Source organism: Chanodichthys erythropterus, chromosome 12 (genome assembly GCF_024489055.1).
Source record: "Chanodichthys erythropterus isolate Z2021 chromosome 12, ASM2448905v1, whole genome shotgun sequence".
Classification (NCBI taxonomy): domain Eukaryota; kingdom Metazoa; phylum Chordata; class Actinopteri; order Cypriniformes; family Xenocyprididae; genus Chanodichthys; species Chanodichthys erythropterus.
Window position 1 is genome coordinate 56,401,239 of NC_090232.1, and position 19,802 is coordinate 56,421,040.

Consider the following 19,802-nt stretch of genomic DNA (forward strand, 5'->3'; position numbering starts at 1 on the left):
AACTTAAAAGTTAACTATTGTTTGCAATTAACTGAAAACAGTTCTTGATGCATTGCAATGCAACACCATATGTGATTTCTTTTCTCTTCGATGCACAAAGGAAATAGTTTTTGTATGCGCAACGCTGTGCAACAAGCGCCTGGTGTTATCTCTTCACAGCAAAACGCTTTTAGTAAGTTTAGTAAGTTATTGCGTTTCGCAGTGAATAAGATAACAAAACAGGTGTTTGTTGCACTGTGTTGCATACAAGAATTAACTTTTTCTTTGTGCATGGAAGAGAAAACAAATCACATATACCGTTGCATTGCAATGCATCATCAAGAACTGTTTCAATGCATAATAGTTAACTTATTACGCTGTGAATAGAAGAAATTATAACATTTTCTGCTGTTGCAATAGCAATGCATACAACTAACATGTAAGATGCACTGTTTACTTGCATTGTATACAAGAACTAACGGTGAAGAGATAACACCACAGGCGTAATGTCGCACAGCATTGCATACAAGAACTATTTCCTTTGTGCATGGAAGAGAAAACAAATCACATATACCGTTGCATTGCAAGGCATCAAGAACTGTTTCAGTGTATTGCAAACAATAGTTAACTATGTTACATATGTTGTGCATATGTAACGGGGAAAAGAAAATTGTAATGAATTGTGCCAAAATGTTTGTTTATCCTGTATAATAATTCTAAAATATGAATTGAATAGAACGAACTAAATACAGGGGATATGAAGGGATATGGGGACACCTGCAGGTGACTAGGGTAATTTATCAGTGAGGTCGGCCATTTTCTCCTCAGTCGCAATAAGCTTTTAAGGAGAACGGTAGGTGTAGAACCTCTCTCTGGTCAAATTAAAATAACGTGTTGTTATTAATGTTTTTATTTCTCTTTAAGGGTCTTTTCTCTCATGTGTATTTATTTTCAACAGTTTTGTGACCGGATTGACTATATTACACGTCTGTATGGTGTTTCCATTTTGTTTATTCCAGGTATGGTGCACTAATGTTCGTTCAATGTTATGTTTTATGTGTAAAAAAAAGAAAAAAAAAAGAAACTGAGCTCTTAATTATTTGGAAAAAACGATTTATTGATTGTTGAACTGGAAGTCAGTCGCAATAAGCTTTTGAGGAGAACGTTTTGTGACCGGATTTTTCGCAGATGGGAGTTTTACTTACTCAAACATGTTCTAAGGGCAGAAAGAAAATGATTGGTTTACAGATTCAACCAATGAAATTGAAGCGGGGCGGGGTCAAGCCGTTTGAAATTTTAGAGGGAACACTTCAAACTGATGTTACTGGGAGAGCGCATCTAATGAAAGGTAAGTACATTTTGCAATATATTTTGTTAAAATTCAGATAACTGATAAACATTAAAATGCAAAGAAACACTCATCTTATAGTATGAATTTTGATTAGGCTCCATTATACGTCGACTGCACCAATGCTGCTTTTGTGAAAATGGGGTAAATAGGCTTCATTTTAATGCTAGCATTAAAAAAAAGGATCTACGAGGCCAATAGCTACGACAGAACTGGCTCAGATCTCCGTGACATTATACATCTCCCGCTGCATGCAAGAAGTGGTTGTGGTTTGTTATTTTTGGTAACGTTAAACTATGCGCGTCGCTGCTCAGGGTTGCAGTACTGTTATGCATCGCTGTTATTTTTAGTGAACTATGGCTGCTGTCAGGGAAAGAACTACTCAAGTTGTGTTGCTGTGTAAATTTCGCTACTCCTTGCTCTTGAACGAACACACATACTCACACATCGAATGATAATAAAATACCCGTCTCGATCTAAACAAAATTTCAGATGTTTCATCATAATGGTTCCGTGCTTTCCTGCATTAGTTCCGTGTGTTTACTGACCGCAGCCTAAAAATATCAATGTCACTATTTGTAAAACAACAAAACAGAAATACGCTGCTCTCCGAGCTGGAGTCAGGTTCCATACTATCTCAATAGAATATCGCTGTTATTTTAGTGTACTATATGCTGCTCTCAGGGCTGCAGTACTCAATAGCATATAGCATATATTACACTAAAATAACAGTAACATGAATATGTTACTGTTATTTTAGTGTACTATATGCTGCTCTCAGGGCTGCAGTACTCAATAGATTCATATCGCTGTTATTTTAGTGTACTATATGCTGCTCTCAGGGCTGCAGTACTCAATAGATTCATATCACTGTTATTTTAGTGTACTATATGCTGCTCTCAGGGCTGCAGTACTCAATAGATTCATATCACTGTTATTTTAGTGTACTATATGCTGCTCTCAGGGCTGCAGTACTCAATAGATTAATTTTACTGTGTTATTTTAGTGTACTATATGCTGCTCTCAGGGCTGCAGTACTCAATAGATTCATATCACTGTTATTTTAGTGTACTATATGCTGCTCTCAGGGCTGCAGTACTCAATAGATTAATATAGCTGTTATTTTAGTGTACTATATGCTGCTCTCAGGGCTGCAGTACTCAATAGATTCATATCGCTGTTATTTTAGTGTACTATATGCTGCTCTCAGGGCTGCAGTACTCAATAGATTCATGTTACTGTTATTTTAGTGTACTATATGCTGCTCTCAGGGCTGCAGTACTCAATAGATTCATATCACTGTTATTTTAGTGTACTATATGCTGCTCTCAGGGCTGCAGTACTCAATAGATTCATGTTACTGTTATTTTAGTGTACTATATGCTGCTCTCAGGGCTGCAGTACTCAATAGATTCATGTTACTGTTATTTTAGTGTACTATATGCTGCTCTCAGGGCTGCAGTACTCAATAGATTCATATCGCTGTTATTTTAGTGTACTATATGCTGCTCTCAGGGCTGCAGTACTCAATAGATTCATATCGCTGTTATTTTAGTGTACTATATGCTGCTCTCAGGGCTGCAGTACTCAATAGATTCATTTTACTGTGTTATTTTAGTGTACTATATGCTGCTCTCAGGGCTGCAGTACTCAATAGATTAATTTTACTGTGTTATTTTAGTGTACTATATGCTGCTCTCAGGGCTGCAGTACTCAATAGATTCATATCACTGTTATTTTAGTGTACTATATGCTGCTCTCAGGGCTGCAGTACTCAATAGATTAATATAGCTGTTATTTTAGTGTACTATATGCTGCTCTCAGGGCTGCAGTACTCAATAGATTCATGTTACTGTTATTTTAGTGTACTATATGCTGCTCTCAGGGCTGCAGTACTCAATAGATTCATATCACTGTTATTTTAGTGTACTATATGCTGCTCTCAGGGCTGCAGTACTCAATAGATTCATGTCACTGTTATTTTAGTGTACTATATGCTGCTCTCAGGGCTGCAGTACTCAATAGATTCATGTTACTGTTATTTTAGTGTACTATATGCTGCTCTCAGGGCTGCAGTACTCAATAGATTCATATCGCTGTTATTTTAGTGTACTATATGCTGCTCTCAGGGCTGCAGTACTCAATAGATTCATATCGCTGTTATTTTAGTGTACTATATGCTGCTCTCAGGGCTGCAGTACTCAATAGATTCATTTTACTGTGTTATTTTAGTGTACTATATGCTGCTCTCAGGGCTGCAGTACTCAATAGATTCATGTTACTGTTATTTTAGTGTACTATATGCTGCTCTCAGGGCTGCAGTACTCAATAGATTCATATCGCTGTTATTTTAGTGTACTATATGCTGCTCTCAGGGCTGCAGTACTCAATAGATTCATTTTACTGTGTTATTTTAGTGTACTATATGCTGCTCTCAGGGCTGCAGTACTCAATAGATTCATGTTACTGTTATTTTAGTGTACTATATGCTGCTCTCAGGGCTGCAGTACTCAATAGATTCATGTTACTGTTATTTTAGTGCTGCAGTACTCAATAGATTCATGTTACTGTTATTTTAGTGTACTATATGCTGCTCTCAGGGCTGCAGTACTCAATAGATTCATATCGCTGTTATTTTAGTGTACTATATGCTGCTCTCTGCAAATGTAGTACTGAGTATTACTACTTTTTTAACCATTTTATTTTTTTTTTTTCTAGGCAAATGGAGAATATTTGGCTTGAAGGGATAAGGCGAAAGTTAAAGAAAGTAAGGGATGTCAGAGTCATTCAAGAGGTCATACCTTTTTCTGGGGAGGAGACTGATTTCATGCAGGGTTACATTAAGAAACTGGAGGAGGAAACCAAAAGCACCTTCAAGTCCGCTGTGTCTACTCATAAAGACTACTTTTACTTTGCATGTGAAAGATCGACCAAAGCAAGTGGGAAAAGCAAAGGAGAACCTACAAAGACAAGAGCTAATTCCTGCAAAGCTTATGTGTCATTTAAAATAATCAAAGATGGTAGTTTTACAGGTGCTGTGGTCAACAAAATGCTTCAACACAACGGACATGATGTGTGCATGAAAGAAGAGGGCGTAAAAAATCGCATTGACCCAGAGTTATTGAACTTCATTGAAATGTGGCTTGATCAAGGACTGTCAATTTCAGAAACACTTTTAAAATGCGTGGACTGGGCAGAACGTCATGGACATATGGACAAATATAATCGGTGATATTATGTTACACCTGAAGATATACGATTGATCAAGAAAACCAGTAATGCTCTTAGTTTTCCTGATGCAAAAGACTGCATTAGTGTGGACAAGCTGATCACATCTGAGCTGCAGGAACACATTTGTTACTACCAGCCTTTGAGTGAAAATCAACCACTTATAATTGTAGTGCAGACACCCTGGCAAAAGGATATACTTAGAGAACATCCCCATACCATGGTATTCATGGACGCTACTTACAAAGCCATGACATCATATGGTTATGCATTTTATGCTCTTCTTTTGACCAACAGTATTGGAAAAGCAGTCCCATTTGCTTACTTTATTATTAGTGAGGAATCAGCGGACATACTTGCTCTCTGCTTGGAAAAGCTTGTAAATCACAACCCTGGATTTCTTCCCAGGTAAGAAGTTAAAAACATAGTAGAGTCAGTAGTAGTTTGGCAGCAAAGTGTGCTGATGTATTGAGGTATTTCTATGTACAGACATTACTATTGGATTAAATACCGCACATTGTAAACTACCTTTTTACAATAGCTGTTCATTTTTACAGAATCTACAGATGTTGACGTATCTTCATTAATTCTCAATTCCTTATCATGTAGGTCGATAATGATTGACCGTGACCTTAAGGAACTCAATGCCATAAGAAGAGTTTTTCCAACAGCCAAGGTTCTTCTTTGCTGGTTTCATGTACTCCAAGTAGGTTTATTAAATCTTTTGTACTGGAAAAAGACCTATTCATTTTACAGACCTATTCATTTTAAAAATACAATTATAATTCAAATGCCATTATAACTATAGCTTTTGAATGTTTTTGTAGGTTGTACATAGGTGGATGGTTAAAAGAGATGGAGGGAACTTGCCAGTGAATCAGCGGAATCTTGTTATTCAAGCAATGGTGGCAATGAAATCCTGTTTAACGGTAATATTTTTATATCATAAATCACTTTATTCTTTAGAAATCATTTCAGTACATGGAAATAAATCTTGAGTTGTTTACTATAGATTTCAGTGGGATTGGTCAAGTTTATGTGTATTATGTAGGGCTGTTTCGAATGCCATTTTTTGAGCTTCGAAGCTTAGGTGGCAATCAATATCGAATATTCGAAGCTTCGGTGGGTGGGGCTAAATATATAATAATAGTGTCGGTTTGCATTTGTATCATCTTTCACGACTTCACGTTTCACTCTTCGGCATCGTAAATGTGTTGCGGCAGACCCAGTGGAGTGCAGTGTTGCATTTGGTGCAATATGATCAGGTGGCACACATTCTTTAAATATTAATAAACATTTAATAATCTTTTAAATAGAACAGTTTCCGGTACGCATTACACGGGCAGGTTTATGCTCCGAAAACGGACAGTGCACAAGTGATGCAAAACACAAAGTCTGTTGAGAGCAAGAACTTTAATAAGGTATTAATAACGAACATTTCTTTAAAACAAATGAATCCCAAAACAGAAATTAAATTAGTAACACACAGTGATTTCAACGAACTGTAATAAATAAAGAACACGGTAGCATGCTTATAAACAGTTGAATAAGAATAAATGAATTGTTTTTAAAATGACACAAAATGTCTATTACAATTAGTTTTATTCTATATAAGGGATTTATTTTGTCTTATTCTGACTTTTTGTTAATTTAAATCTTTAAAATGCGCGATGCTTTTATTGAAAGCATGTTGCGGTGTTTGTTTTTTTTTTTTTAGGCCTATTATTATTAGCTTGCAGTTCGTTGAACTACATTCATTTATTATTCGTAAATGTAATAATTACTGACACCGTAACGGGTTGGCTATTTAAATTTAAAGTAATTGTAATAAATTTTATTCACTCCCTTTATATAGAATAAACTGTAATAGGATAAATAGAACAAGGTAATGTTAGCCTAGCTAGACAGCTCACATTTCAATGACAAAAATATTTAGGCTCTTTCTTTCTTAACACTTAGCCTATATAAATCGCAACCAAGTGGTTGGAAACTATTGTGAAACTACCTATACTCGTTTCATGTTGTGTGCGAGGAAGATGAGTTTGTCCACATTTTCTGGTAAAAGGGAACTTCGGGTCTTGTTGACGATGTAGCCAGCTTTTGAGAAAATGCGCTCTGATGGAGTTGAAGTGGCCGGAACGCAAAGAAGGTGTTTGGCTGCAAATGCCAGTTTAGGGTAGCGGTCACTGTTTTGCTTCCACCATGCCAGTGGGCCCGACTGTAGTAGCATCTCTCAAATACTGCTCCATCTCTGTCTTTGCGCTGTCTCCGCGTTCTTCTTCCTCTTCGTCATCAGCCTGCATCAGCATTGAAATCTCCTGCTGTTTTTTTTTTTTTTTTTTTGGCGGGTGGTGGTGGCGCATCCGTGCTACTTACAGAACTCAGGTGATTTTTCAAATTTGTGGTGCTGTTGTGGTAGGCCAGTTTCAAATCGCATATTTGACACACTGCCTTTGTCTTGTCATCCTCACTTAATTTAAAGTGCTCCCAAACAGCTGAGGTCTTGAGCATTTTGTACCTATTCAGTATGAGATTAAATAAATCACTACGTTCGCCAACGGGCGGTTCAAGCATGAGTGAGAATGAGTCCGCGAATCTCACAACTCAAAACTGAAAATCGAATGCCACCCCACCGAACGAATATTCGATTATTCTAGTACAGCCCTAGTATTATGATTTTTAATGAATTGTCTTTTAAAAATGTTCCCACAAAAAAATTCTAATCATTCTTTACTAACCCTCATGTAAATCCAAATTCAAAAGATTTTTTTTTTTCCACAATAGAATATGGAAGTGTTTTGTACCCCATAGGTACAAGTGACACAAAATGACAATTTTCAATTTTGGGAGAACTACCCCTTTAAATGTGCGTAAACTTAAGGTGGCATAACTCTACAATGTTATGTCTTTTTCTTTACAGGAAGAAGAGTTCAACAGCATGTCATCCAGAAAGTGTGAAGAGCTCGATACATGTCTTGGTAGTTCTCATGTATCAACCTACCTCAAGAATCAGTGGATTTGTTTTGGTGATTTATGGTCCAATTTTGGCAGGTCATTTTATCACCATAACAACGAAACCAACAACAAGGCAGAGAGGTCAGCTACTAAAATTATAACATCATTCCCTAAAATCACATTTTAAATAACATGATCTCCAGGACACATATTCATTAAGGATATTTTAAGTTTCTTAACTTTTGTACACAGATTTTTTCTTACAATGAAGTACCAGTTCCTTAAGGGAAGAATAAATAGCAGGATTGATCAGCTTCTTCGCTTACGTGTGGTGATATCCAAAAATATTACAGGTAAATATATTTAGCTGTATATATAGTTTAATGTATTACTTTTATTATGGTGCTAAATTGTAATTGCCAATTACAGAAATCATGTGACATACAGAATCATGTGATAATATTGCATAGAGATCATCTCTGGCCACTACCTGTTGCCATTATCAGCTTGTTTGGATACAGGAAGCTCTTGAATAAACATTCACTGTTGTCTATGACATTATCTTTTCCTTAGCACAAATCATTCAGTAAAAAGGTCTGTCAGCTCCCTGCTTCCTTTTTTCCTTAATTATTTATAGCCTATAACATCTATACAAATGTTTAAGGGTATTTGCTTTTTTCAGTCATTTCATTTTTACAATAGTTTACTATTTCCTAACTTGTTCTTTTATTTCATTGTTCAGTTACCTGGATGACCTCACAGAAACTGGACGAATCAAAGGAGCAAACACTGAAGAGACCAGTAATGCCGCCCATTCTATGATTGCAAAAGGCCTGGGTGCAAAAGTGGAGATAAAAAATGGAGTGTGTTTGGTTCCACCCGACACAAGCACACAATGTCACAGTGTGGACTTGGTCATGCACAAATGCGATTGCAAAAGATTCCAATGTGGATATGTGTGCAAACACTTAATTTTTTCACAGAACATTGCAGAGAAACAAGGACTTATAATTCAAGATCTTAGGGCAGAAGTAGCAAAAAAAATAGTTGACAGTGAATCCTTCCTCAGGGTCGATGAAAACCTTACTGTCTATCATTCTGATGGGAGTGTAGAATTTGTAAGTTGTAAAGGGACCAAATTTTGCACATGCATTGCGAATAGCCATGGAGAGGTATGTGTATGTATATTGGTTCACAACATTCTGTACCCAACATCATCTGAGAACATATCTGATGATTCAAACTGCTTTAGGTCCAGTGAGAGAAAACAAGTTACACTGCAAGCCATGCTTACAGATCTCCATGAGTAGAGCAAATCAGAAAAATTTTGTGAGGATAATGAAGTGTACAGGTTAGTTGAAAGAGCGCACAAGTTAGTTTTTTCACAGTTTACTAAACTGTCAAGAAAAAGAAAAGTGACTGCACTTCATAATTATCGTAAAAGGGTCAAAAAAGCAAAAGATGTAGTCACTGTAACCTACATGGTCAAAAAGAAGAAAAAACGTGTTTGATCTTGTAGAGATAAATGTTTAATTGATGAAAAAAATCACTATTTGCTTTGTCTAGCCAAAATGTTTTTTTTTCCTCTTGCTGCTACGGTCTTTTTTCAGTGAGTGTTGTACAGATACTTTGTATAAGAACAAATTGAAGGAACAAATATGAATTTTAAGTAATTAAGATTTAAAATAAAAAACAGTTCTTTGTAATGTTTTATTTTTTTTTTGTACAGTGAACATCAAGAAACAAGAGTTTGAAACAAAATAAAGTGGGGGAACCTTACTCATCTGTGGAATCTTTTTTTTTCCAGTGCTCTCATCTTTTCCTTAAGACACGCATCTATCAATGAAAAAGTGCCATTTATTACGGCAGGACCAAGACCATGTGTTGCCAGGTCAAATGTGTCCCAATTTTTCTCTAGAGCAGCCTTTACATCTTTCAATGTCTTTCTGCAATAAAAAAATACAAAAAGCTATTTAGTTTTCCAGTTCAACTGATCATTGTATCATTAAGTTAAAGGGTTAGTTCACCCAAAAAAGAAAATCAACATTCATGTCATTCTACACCCATAAGATCTTCATTCATCTTCAGAACACAAATTAAGATATTTTTGATGAAATCCAATGGCTCAGTGAGGCCTGCATTGCCAGCAAGACAATTAACACTTTCAGATGCCCAGAAAGGTACTAAAGACAGGTCATGTGACTAGGGGGTTCAACCTTAATGTTATGAAGCAGGGACGTGCACAAGAATTTTGAGGGGCAGTTGCTCTGACCTAAAAAAAGGACACTCCCCTACCATTATTTTTCTAATAATTCAATGGCCCGTCGTCAATTATTCCTTACTTACAGCTTAAATAGTGTTTTGACATCAACAACCCAAGTGCATTTTACCTCAAAACTTGCATCTAGTTAACTTGCTACAGTAGCAATCGCTTGTCGGGTCGACAACACACTGACAAAATTATATTCAGAATTAAAAATATTTTTATACCACTTTTTAATGTGTGATTGTGTAAAGGTTTTCACGAGATACCAACCTTTCGCGAACTTGCTTCCAACACTTGTTCACATGGAGGTGCGGTGTGCGGGGAGGGGCTGTGCGCGTGCGAGTATGTGATAGAGACGCGTGAGTGAGAGACGCAGGGAAATGAGACGCAGGGAAATGAAATGCAGCTGAACATTTGCTCTATGAAAGACATTGACAAAGACGAAAACTAAGGACATTTAATCTATAGTTTTGCCAAACACACATTACAGTTTTGGTTAGTTGTCTTTTTTTGTAATGCCTTGTTTTTATTTTTATTTCAGTTAACAATGTTTTTTCCCACCTAGTTTTCGTTTTTTCGTTCATTTTCGTTAACGATTATAACCTTACTCACCTTTCCGACAACGTTAAGTCGTCTCACCCGACAACCGCAACAATCTCCTTCTAGTGCCGCTCATGCAGGCTCAGCTTTTTTTTATTTTTTTATCTAGGCCTACGTGAAATTCTGCATCCATTGTACGATTTTTTTATTTTCTTTTTTTCCACCTCAGAAGGGCAACGTGAGTCAAGAAGGGCATATGGGCAGTTGCCCGGGCAACCTGAGCAACCCCCCTGTGCATGTCCCTGTTATGAAGTGACGAGAATACTTTTTGTGTGCCAAAAATGACAAAATAATGACTTTATTAAACAATATCTAGTGATGGTGATTTCAAACCATTGCTTCATGAAGCTTCAAATCTTTACAAATCTTCTGTTTCATATAAGAGATTTCATCAAAAATATCTTAATTTGTGTTCTGAGGATGAACGAATGTCTTACGGGTTTGGAACGACATGAGGGTGAGTAATTAATGACTGAATTTTAATTTTTTGATGAACTATCCCTTTAACATCAAGTGTAGTAATAAATTGTTATTAAATTACCTGCAGTCTTCGGTTTTGACGATGGCAGCATGGACATTCCCCTCTTCTAGTAAGGCTTCACCCACCCTTTTCTGGGGGATGAATTTTGTGGCAAGAAACATTACGTCCCCAGCCAGATCCTTGCATTCATCTAAAATACAAATAAATACAACAGCAAAATTATTTGTAATAATGTCCAACTTAGAAGCAGTACAACAAAATAACAAAAGATGAAGTATGTGGATACACTCACCATCCACCTTATTAAGACCACCTGTCATATGGCAGCAGCATAATGTAAACATAACAACATGCCGATACATTTCAAGAGCTTCGGTTAATGATGTTCACATCACCTATCAGAATCAACAACACAATAACCGTGGCATAGTTGTTGGTGCCATATTTCAGATCCTGCTGATATATTAGGATTTTTCTCACACAAAAGTCTCTGAGTTTGCACAGAATGGTACAAAAAAATATTAAATAAGCAATAATTATGGGGGTGCAAATGCCTAATCTGAGGCACAGAAACTGTACAGTTGAAGAAAAAAAATCACCTTTTTCAGTCTTCAATTGTCCAGTGAGTCTGTGCTCATGAAATCTGCATTCTTATTCTTGGCCTCTGTTAGAGCCCATCCACTTTAAGGTTCAATGTCTTATACGTGCTAAGATGATTTTCTTCTATCATGAGTTGCTACCCCCAAACCCCACCCAACTATTGTGTTGTGTGAGAAATTCTCAGGAGATCCTAGTTTCTGAAATACTGAAATTCAAATCAGCCCATCTGGAACCAAAAACCATGTCACAGTTAAAATCACAGATCACATTTTCCCCATTCTGATGATTGATGTGCTTTTGACCTGTATCTATTTTATGCAGGGTGCAGTTGCCATATGATTGGCTGACTGTATGACTCTGTGAAGGACATGGTGTACAGGAGTTCCTATTAAAGTGGACAGTGAGTGTATATTCCAAAACTGGTAGTAAAACATAGCAAATCAGGCTATTAACATAATATATTGACCTATTTTGGTAAAACTGAACACCTCATAGTGGCAAGACAACTTGTCTACGATTATATTTACTTTTTATTTATACATTTATATAACTGTATAACAATACAGTTATAAGTAATGTGGAATTTCAGTGTTATTGTTCATTGTTATAAAATTTTACTATTATAAAGAAACTTATGATTCAAAACCACAAAACAAGGATACTGGTCTCAGAATTCCCTTTAGAGTTATTACTACTACTATATTTTTACCTTCACAAAGTTTGGAGCACTGTGAAGTTAACTTTGTGCGCTTTGAGGGGTTCACCTCCAACTCTGCCAACGTCTCTGTAATTTTCTTTTTTTGTCCCTTGGCCTTCCGTAGGTAAGCCACTACAGTGTTTGCAGAGTAACTCTCTGGGGGAGAGCACCTCCTCTGTAGTTCCTCTGATGTGACCAGGTATCTGAAATATCAATGTGTTATGTACATTATAATAATCCTTGAAAAGGCAGAGGTGCTTTATCTTAAAAAAAAAAAAAATCTTTAGAGTATACAAAAGAAAGAAGGATTTGAACCATGGCAATAAGATTGACTTTTACTATTACTTATTTTTTTAGTACTTACTTATTATTTTAAATTACTTTTAAAATAACTGATATACAGCATAATTTGCTATAATTAATAACCCATTTATATATATATAGGTGTTAGTCATATAGAATATCAAAAAGTTTATTTATTTCACTAATTCCATTCAAAAAGTGAAACTTGTATATTATATTCATTCATTACACACAGACTGATATATTTATAATGTTTATTTCTTTTAATTTTGATCATTATAACTGACAACTAAGGAAAATCCCAAATTCAGTATCTCAGAAAATTACTTAAGACCAATACAAAGAAAGGATTTTTAGAAATCTTGGCCAACTGAAAAGTATGAACATGAATAGTATGAGCATGTACAGCACTCAATACTTAGTTGGGGCTCCTTTTGCCTGAATTACTGCAGCAATGCGGCGTGGCATGGAGTCGATCAGTCTGTGGCATTGCTCAGGTGTTATGAGAGCCCATAGTGGCCTTCAGCTCTTCTGCATTGTTGGGTCTGGCATATCGCATCTTCCTCTTCACAATACCCCATAGATTTTCTATGGGGTTAAGGTCAGGCGAGTTTGCTGGCCAATTAAGAACAGGGATACCATGGTCCTTAAACCAGGTACTGGTAGCTTTGGCACTGTGTGCAGGTTGAAACCCATGTCTTGCATACGTCTGTGCGTAGTGGTTCTTGAAGCACTGACTCCAGCTGCAGTCCACTCTTTGTGAATCTCCCCCACATTTTTGAATGGGTTTTGTTTCATAATCCTCTCCAGGGTGCGGTTATCGCTATTGCTTGTACACTTTTTTCTACCACATCTTTTCCTTCCCTTTGCCTCTCTATTAAAGGGATAGTTCACCCAAAAATGAAAATTTGATGTGTATCTGCTTAGCCCCAGGGCATCCAAGATGTAGGTGACTTTGTTCCTTCAGTCGAACACAAATGGTGATTTTTAACTGCAACCGCTGCCGTCTATCAGTCTTATAACATGAGTGGATGGGAACTCGAAGAATAAGAGTCTAAAACACTTCCATAGACAAATCCAAATTAAACCCTGCGGCTCGTGACGACACATTGATGTCCTAAGACTCGAAATGATCGGTTTGTGTGAGAAACTGAACAGTATTTATATATTTTTTTTACCTCTAAAACACCACTATGTCCAACTGCATTCTGTACTTGTTTAGTGAGGTCTGTGGCATATACTTCAATGAATGCGAGACATCACTGTCGTTGTCAGAGCGCGATCAGACCTCACTAAACGAATGCTGAACGCAGTTGGACATAGTGGTGCTTTAGAGGATATTGATGATTATATGACCAGCACCTGTATGTATTAGGGGTGTGACGAGATGGGTATCTCACGAGACGAGACTCACAAGACTCAAGATTTAGTTCACGAGACAAGATTTTTACACACTATTTTTAAGAAATCCTCAATGGCGAAATACATGACTAGAAAAAATATTCTGCAAGTGTATTTGAAATGTTTTAACTAATCATCTTGTAATGAATATCATTTCATTTCTACTTTCTGATTATGAATTCATATGCAGTAAAAGGCAATACTCAAGTACAGTAAAAGGTTTTGCCACTCACTCAACTGACTGACTTTTCTTTTGTATGATTTCAGTCTCTTCAGATCTTACTGTACATGATTTATGAGTTTCTACAACTTTTGACCTACTAACTGAACTCCTTTCCACAAACTGATCATAGAAATAAAAACAGTATAAATAAAAATGGTAACACTTTACAATAAGGTCTCATTTTTGTTATAAAACCACATTAATGTATTAACCAACATCAACAATGAGCAATGTATGTGCTACAGTATTTATTAATCTTTATGTTAGTTAATAAAAATAGTAATTCATTGTTTGTTCATGATAGTTCACAGTGCATTAACTAATGTTAACAAATGAAACCTTACTGTTTGTGCTTAATAAGATTAAAGGTGCCCAATAACATGTTTTTAAAAGATGTAATATAAGTCTAAGGTGTCCCCTGAATGTGTCTGTGAAATTTCTGCTCAAAATACCCCATCGTTTTTTTTTAACTGCCTATTTTGGGGCATCGTTATAAAATGCGCCGATTTATGCAGCGCGGCCCCTTTAAATCTCGTGTTCTCCGCCCCAAGAGCTTGCGCTTGCCTTAAACAGCTATAAACAAAGTTCACACAGCTAATATAACCCTCAAAATGGATCTTTACAAAGTGTTCGTCATGCAACATGTCTAATCGCGTAAGTAGAGTATTTATTTTGATGTTTACATTTGATTCTGCATGAGTTTGATAGTGCTTCGTGGCTAACGGCTAATGCTACACTATTGGAGAGATTTATAAAGAATGAAGTTGTGTTTATGAATTATACAGACTGCAAGTGTTTAAAAATGAAAAAAGACTATATATATCACTAAAAATATCATGTTATCATGAATCATGTCAGTTATTATTGCTCCATCTGCCATTTTTTGACATACAGTTTGAGACTCACTGTATGTCATTTCCATGTACTAAACTCTTGTTATTCAACTATGCCGAGGTAAATTCAATTATTGAATCTAGGGCACCTTTAAGAGAAAACTGTTATTCATTTTTATAGTAACACTTTACAATAAGTCAAACCATAATAGCACTCTCTCAATATTCAAAGTGCAAATAAAACCAAATTTTCCTTCGATACAGAGCTAAGAGATGGTTACAACTACACTGCCCAGCCTAAAATAGCTTTCATATTGAGAGAGATATTTGCATTCATCAGGGAGCTGCTTTCAAATGCGGGGTATTGAAATCGCATATATATATATATATATATATATATATATACACATTTATTTATTTTTTTTTTTTACCTTTTTGCTTGATGAGAGTCTGAAACTTTTAAAACACTTTCCACCAGGAATCCCCCTGGAAGGGTGAATAAAAAGAAAAGTAACAGTATGGGAGAGGCATAGCATGCTTTCATTTAAATTAAGTTAAAAGTAATTACTATGTCTATAGATTAATAAATGCATTGTGGTTTTCTTTGTTTATATCAGTGTCAATATAAACACTGGTTCTTTACTACACAAATCAACACACAAATCACATTGTTCACTGCAGTAACATTAAAACCACTGATTGTTTTTGTTTTTTTTTTACAATGGCTAAAACCTACCACAGGTTAAAGCAGTTACAGAGCAGCAACAAATGGCATAATATCTCAGTATTAACAACCTTAATTTCACATGAAAATTCATGTAGGACAAAGTGTCCACAAATTTTTAAGCAGGTTTGTGTTTTTCCAAAATCTTACTTAAAACTTTACCTTGAACTTGGTTAAGTCCTGAGCTGCTTTCTTCCTGAATTCCTTCATTTTGGTTGCTTCCTCCTGAGCGGTCTTGTCCCTCAGGTTCGTCCTCTTTTTCTCCTGATCTGTCTTGTGTCTCAGGTTCATTCTCTTTTTCTCCTGATCTGTCTTGTGTCTCAGGTTCATTCTCTTTTTCTCCTGATCTGTCTTGTGTCGCAGGTTCATTCTCTTTTTCTCCTGATCTGTCTTGTGTCTCAGGTTCATCCTCTTTTTCTCCTGATCTGTCTTGTGTCTCAGGTTCATCCTCTTTTTCTCCTGATCTGTCTTGTGTCTCAGGTTCATCCTCTCTTTCTCCTGATCTGTCTTGTGTCTCAGGTTCATCCTCTCTTTCTCCTGATCTGTCTTGTGTCTCAGGTTCATCCTCTCTTTCTCCTGATCTGTCTTGTCCCTCAGGTTCATCCTCTCTTTCTCCTGAGCTTTTTTCTAACATAATTGATGTATTTAGAAATAATATTAAATGAATAGAGAACAGACTATCTATTAGTGAATTTTAATAATAGTTTATCAGCCTCTAAAATTGTAAAATGCCATATAGGGTTAGTTTGCCTTGAAAAGAAATATCTGTCATTAAGTAGATCCATACCCGTAAGACCTTTGTTCATCTTTGGAAAACAAATGAAGATATTTTTGATCATATCTGATGGCTCAGTGAGGCCTCTATTGACAGCAAGATAATTAACACTTTCAGATGCCCAGAAAGCTACTAAAAACACATTTAAAAAAGTTCATGTGGCAACAGTGGTTCAACTTTAATGTTATGAAGCGATGAGAATACTTTTTGTGCACCAAAAAACGAAATTACTTTATTCAACAATATCTAGTGATGGGTGATTTCAAAACACTGCTTCATGAAGCTTTGAAGCTCTATGAATCTTTTGTTTTGAATCAGTGGTTCAGAGCATGTATCAAACTGCCAAATTCACGTGAACCATTGACATTTCAAAACACTTATGCTGTAACGAAGCCTCGATTACTGAAATCATGTGACTTCAGTGATCCAAACCACTGATTTGAAACAAAAGATTTGTAAAGCTTCAAAGCTTCATGAAGCAGTGTTTTGAAATTCAGCCCAATACTGAGGATGACGAAGGTCTTATACGGGTGTGGAACGACTTGAGAGTGAGGAATTAATGACTGAATTAAAATTTTTGGGTGAACTAACCCTAAACGTTGCAGTTGTTAGAAGGATTATTTTATAATGTAGTCACAAGGGTCATTTAATCCAAAATGTACTACCTTTGCAAAAAAGACACTTTGCATCCTCCTGTCTCCCAGGTAGACAGATTTTATGAATATTTACAAAACATGTTGAACATTTTTCCTAGAAAGATCATTTGCATGAAAAAAAATGGTTAGATCAAGGTTATCCAATTCCTAAGGAACATTTATTTATTGTATTTATCTTTTATTCCCCAACTAATTAGACAATTTTGTCTGGTGTACTAGATCAAAAAAACACTGGACAAACATCAGTTGAAGCTTAGAATCTAACTTTATTTTCTAATATTTAAATTGTCATTTGCATCACTTGCCTTGTTCTTCCTGGGTACCTTGTAAAAACAGACACCACAAATACCTGACCTATCTGAAACACATAGGAAACATATTTGCTGCATTGTTAATCTTTCGACAGGAAACAACCAATAGGAACTCTAAATTCATACATGAGCATGGTACTTACCAAGTGAACTAAAGAGAAGTGTCCCCAGACGCTCCCTCTCTTCCTGGATAGGAGAGCACATAAGGTATCCCACCGAGCCTCCAAGTATGGCCTCAGCAAACTAAAGGTGTTCCAAAAAGAATGATTAGTTCAATGCAATAATCAACTGGAATTTTGTGGCATTTCTAAAACCAATAAACCAATTAGTCATGTGGAATATATACAATATCATTACAAATGACAACAGTTTCATGATCCAAAAAACTGACAATGATTTGTAGTAGTAATAATAATAATAATAAATGAAAAGCATTTTACCACAGCTGTGAAAATACCACATGAAATGCTATCATGCTGTAAGCTATGTTTCCTGAGAACTCTTTTCCAAGGCCCCTGGTAGCCTTTTGAAGCAGCAAATGTGCTGAAATGTAGATAAAGATTAAAATATTTAATGTAGATGTGTAAAATAAAGTTTACATAGAAAAAAAAAATGTAATTTTGTTTTTTGGGGTTAAAAAATGCCTGTACCTCCAGTTTTCTGCTATTTTGTTGTATTGTTCATCTGTTTCCCCAAGTGAATTAAGGTATGTAATTGTACAACAATGCTGCAGTGCTAGAAAAAAACAAATATGTTTCACTGGGAGCCAATATGTTTGACATGTTAATGTATAATATGTACATAGTTACTTGGTTGTTACGGTAGCTGGTAGAGGGATGAGGCAGATACGGATTTCCACAAGACGAACTATACATTTATTAAACAGAAAGCAGAGATCACCAAACTACACATTAACACAACAGAGAACGGACGAGGAGTGAAGGGAGTGAGTGCAATATATGGGGAGTGCTGACAATAGAGTCCAGGTGCAGGTGATGAGTGACGATGAGGAGCTGACGAGGGAAGTGAGTGCAGGTGTGGAGAACAGGAGGATCTAGGGAAATGGAGTCCAGGGGAACACGGGATCTGTAACATTGGTAAGTAACTTACAAAAAAAGTCCAATGATTCCCGTCCTCCAAAAAGGGACCAACAACCTCAGTTTTATTTTCAAATATGTTCTTCTTAAAAGGAAAGAAAAATTATGAATGTAAAATGAAATGTATGTAATACCTTTATTTCAGTAAGAGCAAATTAAAACCTATTGTGTGAGACTAGCAATGAATATTTGTCTATATTAGTTATACCTGTAACACTGGTAAGAACTGGCTTTTCAAGTTTTGTCAGGGTACTTCTTACCTTCGTAAAATAACTGCTCCTAGCCCGGGTGTCACCCTCCAGAATGTGACCCAGGGTCTGATTATTGATGGCCAAAACATCTGGCCGCTTCTAAACAAAAAAATTAAAGGTATTGACAATAATTTTTAAAATAAGTGCAACTTCACAAGGTCAACGAAGTGCATGAAAAAAATTATCCGAACAATACCAGCGACCATTTTATGACCATTTTGATGTCTTCATTCACAAGTGTTGCTGGTACTGTTCCAATAATTCTTGTATTGAAAATACTCCTAGCCATATCGAAAATATATATCACAATACGTCAAGACATTTTCACAATACATGATAAAATACTCAGGTGTGTTAGATTAGACTGTTGTCTTACCATTATATAGAAAATGTTCAAATTAGTTTAGTTAACATCTTACCCTGCTGAACAGATGGAACAAAGCATCCATTATCTAAGGAGGCATCAACCAAAGAACAAAGAAAAAAAAAAGAAAAAGCACAAAATTACAAATGCTAAAAGTGATAGCAAACTTGTTTTGAGAATTTTGAGTTCAAGCTTTCAAAAGTAGTGTTTTGAGGAGAAATTGTGAACTGTGAAAAGAATAAAACTTCTGAATGCCTTACATTTATATTGCTAATGATTTTATCCAAACTAACTTACATGCATAAAAGGGATAGTTCACCCAAAAATGAAAATTATGCTATGGAAGTCAATTCAGTTTTATTTTCCAAGGTCAATGTATAGTACTCTAGTACACTAAAAAATAACACAGTCAAATGAATCTATTGAGAACTGCAGCCCTGAGAGCAGCATATAGTACAACAGAGAGCAGAATCGTGCAGCTCGAGGGTGAACTTTCTCTTTAAAACATTTCTTACACACAAGTTGAATTATAAAATACAAGAGAAATGTTACCTCATCAGATATTTCATTGTTTTCTATGAGGGATTCAAAACTCTCCATGTAAAGTGGATAGGGTCCAATCCTTCCGATGCCTCTTCCATGCAGTCCTCCAGACTTCATAATTTGTAAGACTGCATAAATGATTATTTTCCCCTTATTTAAATGTTTTT

The 19,802-nt window shown here is 36.0% G+C and overlaps 1 protein-coding gene across 4 annotated transcripts; it reads left to right on the top strand.

The window, feature by feature from the left end:
- The first annotated feature begins 817 nt into the window (after positions 1 to 817).
- Positions 818 to 9,277, top strand: LOC137032592 (uncharacterized). Of its 4 annotated transcripts, XM_067404409.1 has the most exons (8): positions 824 to 1,327; positions 4,046 to 4,963; positions 5,165 to 5,261; positions 5,383 to 5,484; positions 7,476 to 7,651; positions 7,763 to 7,863; positions 8,084 to 8,104; positions 8,253 to 9,277. In XM_067404409.1, exons 2-7 carry the CDS (start codon positions 4,776 to 4,778, stop codon positions 8,098 to 8,100), a joined length of 681 nt encoding a protein of 226 aa, XP_067260510.1. In that variant the 5' UTR covers positions 824 to 1,327; positions 4,046 to 4,775; the 3' UTR covers positions 8,101 to 8,104; positions 8,253 to 9,277. The 4 variants fall into 4 exon arrangements, with proteins under 4 accessions (XP_067260511.1, XP_067260509.1, XP_067260510.1 ...); XM_067404410.1 differs by lacking the exon at positions 8,084 to 8,104 and having other exon boundaries at positions 818 to 832; positions 4,853 to 4,963; XM_067404408.1 differs by lacking the exon at positions 8,084 to 8,104 and having other exon boundaries at positions 819 to 832.
- The last annotated feature ends 10,525 nt before the right edge of the window (positions 9,278 to 19,802 follow it).